Below are 4,349 nucleotides of genomic sequence, written 5' to 3'. Positions count from 1 at the left end.
ATCAATGAAATGACAGTTTCTGTCCCACAAGGTTCTTAAGGTCAAGGATTTTGACCTTAGGCTTAGTTTTGACATCAGGTTAAGTTCACTACATCTGTATTAAAGTGTATTAAAGTTAAAATGTCTTTAAAACCCACAGCTGAATTTACACAAACTTGGTGAGAAACATGTTTTAAATGTGTGGAATTAAAGGAAATCTAGGTGAAATGCTGCTTTTTTGTTCACTAGTGTATACTTTTTTTACGTGCGCACACACATGCACGCACGCGCACACACACACACACATCATTGTGTCCCCCCCACATTACGGATGCTTCTGACACCCTTGGGCTTGACACTTGTCACCTACACTTTCTGCCAATTCAGGATTTGATGAAAACTATGATATCATGTAACCAAAGTCAATATACAGCAAATCCCCAAAAATAAGAGCCACAAACAGCTTATTATTTGTGAATTTTAAAAAAATCAGTCTCACAGCTCACACCATCGTACTTGTGCCACATTAATAAATTTGCACTTAAAAAAAAAAAACTCTGTCCATAACCTTCTCTTTCTCTCCTACCTTGCTGTAGGATTGTTGCCCAATAATAAATTCATATTTTTATGCATTAACATCCATAAACAGGAACAGTTCAAAAGATTAAAACACTTTCTCAATTTTTGATTCATTAGACAGACTAGTGTATTTCAAAATAAATCAGTTCCTAATGCATTAACTGAGCATTTCAGACATTTTTGTTGTTGTTGTTGTTTTAAGGTACAGAGATGTATTCAGGAGGAGCTGGACAATAAGATTGGGGAGGACCGGTCCCCCCAGCTCAGTGACAGAGGAAGTCTTCCCTACTTGGAGGCCACTATCAGGGAGGTGTTACGGATTCGTCCTGTAGCTCCTTTGTTTATCCCCCATGTGGCCCTCAGTGACACCAGGTAGGGGCCAAAACGTTAGCAAGGATTTCAAACCAGCATGCATGATATCAGATGGAGCATTGTTTCTGTGAGAGTTTACATCTGTTCTTTCTGTAGTATTGGAGATTTCAAAGTGAGGAAAGGAACTCGAGTCATCATCAACTTGTGGTCACTGCATCATGACGAAGAGGAATGGGACAAGCCTGAGCTCTTTGACCCAGGTGGGAAACTGAAAACCTGACTTTTAAATAACCAAAATATTTTAGACTTTCACAACGTTAAAATGAACTGTTTTAGACTATCTTTCCAGATGGGAAACAAAGACAAATAAACCTTTGTCTAGGGTCATGCAACCAGGGCCCCCTTAACCTGCTAATAGGCCCCGTGGCTAGTGGTCCTGTAAGCTCCCCCACCAATTTTGAGCTACCCCCCCCCCACCCACCCACACACATACACACACACACACACACACACACACACACACACACACACACACACATACACACAATTTTATGATACCTTAAAAATCACTATCAGCTGTCTGTACATAATAATCACAACATATTGCCACAAAATAACAATTTTAAAAAGCTCAAGTCTGGCAATCTGACAAAAAAGTGAATATAAAGTTATTTTTACTGTACAAAGTTCTACCAATACTCTATATATTTCATAAAATATCACCCTTTTGAATATAGCAAGCTTTTATAAAAGCAAAATCACTCTTTCAGTGTCAAGCTTTAGGACTTTTCTTTTTTTTTTTTAATCAAAGTCTTTTTATTGAAAAAAATAATAATTGCAGAACACACATTACACAAAAAGAAAGACAATAGTAACGTACAACAAAATCCCCTCCCACACCGGATCAGCCACACAAGCATGAACACATTAGACAAGCATTGACATACTTTCAACATAAGACATTAATGGCTGCCAAGTGTCCCAAAATCTCTCAACAGAACCTTTCAGAGTGTATTTAATCTTTTTCAGATGAACATGACACATGACTTCTCTTATCCAGTGTTCATACTGTATGTCGGGGATGCAGATCCTTCCAGATACATAAAATAAGTCTCCTGGCTAGAAGAGAGCCAAAAAATATCATATTCCTCTCACACTTGCTGATGGATGCATCCACATGGGCCACCCCAAACAATGAAATGAATTAAATGAATACACAGTTTTTCCACATATCCCAGAGAAAATATCAAATAGATTGCCAGTAGCCCCACAGCTTTGGACAAGTTCAGAGTGTGTGTAAGAGCATAGCTGGAGTTTGTTTACAGCAGTTACATGCAGGGTCCAGGTCGGCTTTGATCTTGGACAGCTTGTTTTTGGACCAATGCAGACAGTGCACCACCTTGAATTGAATTGCAGCATGTCTTAGACAGATTAAGGATGAGTAAATGTTCTGAATGATCTTTCTTCAGGATGAGACAGATATTCAATCTTTATTTAGGCAGGTTAATCCCAATAAGCCTCGAGGACTCATTTACAAGAGAGACCTGATTTCAACAAAGAATGATGACAACAGTGGACAACAGCGACAACAATAGACAGTTATAAAAAGGCATACATATTTTTTTATTTATTTTTTACAAATAAGATGGCTGGGAAAAAAGTAACAAAAACAGCTAGATTAAAAGGCGAACGTAGAAAACTAAAAACAGGAACATGTCTGCATTAGTCCTTGCCAGGAGTCCAACAGATTCTTAAAGCCACATAGAGAGGTCAAGGTCGAGCGCTTCAGATCTTTTTGTAAGACATTCCAGGAAACAGGAGCGGAGTAGGAGAAGGCCCTTTTGCCAAGTTCAGTCCTCACTGAGGGAACACTGCAGGTAATAATGTCCTGAGAGTGCATGCTGTAGCTGTACTCACACAGAGACATGTAGGAGGAGATGTATGAAGGTGTAGAGGGATTTGTTGATCAGATATCTATATAATTTATTAGTTATGAGTTAAGCTCATAAGATATGCATTTATTATTCAAATAACCTCGTTACGCGGGCACCACCTCTTTTCAGAGGAAATATCAGTCTCTACCCTCATATTAAATGTAACTGAAACGTGAATTATTTTCCCATGTTCAAAGGGACATCAAATCAGTTAATACACACTGATATGCCAAAATAATCACACTTTTAGTGAATTTTATGTATTTTATTACAAAAATAATATTCTGATGTATATAGCTGATGAAGATTATTCATAAAAATGAATACACAAATTAATAACAAAATTACCTTGTGTCAAAGGTTACTTGATTATTAAATTCAGTGTAACTTTTTATAAATGGCAGAAATTTGGACTGGTTTGTTGGGGTGTAGTTAAAATTGTCTAAATTAACTGTGGTGTATCTAAATTAATATTATTGTGAATGTATGATCACCAGAAAGGCATTAAGTTCTCTTCTCCTACCAGAATGATATGGTCAGAATGGTCCCACAACTGCTTATGAGGGGTGCCAGTTGTACCTAAGATGCTACTGGTGACTTAAAAGGAGGATTTATCCTCAAAGGTCACCGGTCATCCGTTGGAGGGACCACGGTCCGATCACTGGCCCTTTGAAATCAGCTTTGGAGTTATCACTCTGCGGCATGATGTTCTGGTTCGGGTCTTAGTTAATGCCAAGTTCTGCTTCTGGTTCTCTTCCTTCCAGGATATCTCACTAGCAGGAAGATTCTTCTCTGAAGTTTGCTCGAAGTTCGTTTATGTAGGAAGAGCGGTGAAGTGTAAAGTAGAAGTGGTGGAGAAGAACTAAGAGGCGAAATGTCTGTCTGGGTGTTACAGATTGACTTAGGACCTCCCACCGGACGAGATATGGTTCATAAACTCTGTCATGTTTTATATAAAATAGCAGTCCATTTTCACTGCCTGCCTTTAAAAAGTCACACTTCTTTTTAAAAGGAGAAAAATAAACATGATTATCTTAGAGAGGTTACTTTAAACAGACATTTTCTATGACACATTCAGTTCTGAAGCTGTAGAAAAACATGTAATGTTCGCCCAACAGGTGTCGCTGTTCATCTCCTGAAAAGAGAACGTCATTCTGAAACAAAGGATTCTTTTAAAACTGTTATCTCCATGGGAAAATCCTGTGAGTAAACTCCTCGGCAGGTGTTTCACTTTGAGGCCAAAATGAACCACAAGCTCCCATTAAGACGATCTGTCCGTTTCGTGGGAAATGAGTTCACATTGAAAATGAAGTTAACACAATGACAGTTTTTCATTACATTAGATTAGTGGCCACTAAGAAGTTTGTAAGCTGAGTTTAACACCAGTAAAATAAAGTCTGTCCATTCCCAAGGGAATAAATGCATCTTATTTTAACAGTTTAAAACACACACATGAACGATGTTTGCTTCGAGATGAGGTGAACTCTGTTCACAGGTACACAAAGTTTGTTTTCTCAGTCATCCAGGTATATAACAACAAAAAAG

At 38.1% G+C, this 4,349-nt stretch overlaps 2 protein-coding genes across 2 annotated transcripts in view; one reads left to right on the top strand and one right to left on the bottom strand.

Moving 5' to 3' along the window:
* LOC119413748 overlaps window positions 1-4,349 on the bottom strand; it is an 880,117-nt gene that overhangs the window by 807,576 nt on the left and 68,192 nt on the right. The gene's annotated exons all lie outside the window — the stretch shown is intronic.
* LOC119430866 (steroid 17-alpha-hydroxylase/17,20 lyase) overlaps window positions 1-4,349 on the top strand; it is a 23,056-nt gene that overhangs the window by 8,309 nt on the left and 10,398 nt on the right. Inside the window, exons 5-6 of the mRNA XM_037698348.1 lie at window positions 761-930; window positions 1,027-1,130. Of these exons, the coding sequence (XP_037554276.1) occupies window positions 761-930; window positions 1,027-1,130 (274 nt within the window). The remainder of the gene's footprint in view (window positions 1-760; window positions 931-1,026; window positions 1,131-4,349) is intronic.

Source organism: Nematolebias whitei, chromosome 1, assembly GCF_014905685.2.
Source record: "Nematolebias whitei isolate Nwh7 chromosome 1, NemWhi1, whole genome shotgun sequence".
In the NCBI taxonomy this organism is placed as follows: Eukaryota; Metazoa; Chordata; class Actinopteri; order Cyprinodontiformes; family Rivulidae; genus Nematolebias; species Nematolebias whitei.
The sequence above is the reverse complement of the archived record's forward strand: the minus strand, read 5'-3'. Positions and strand labels throughout refer to the sequence as shown.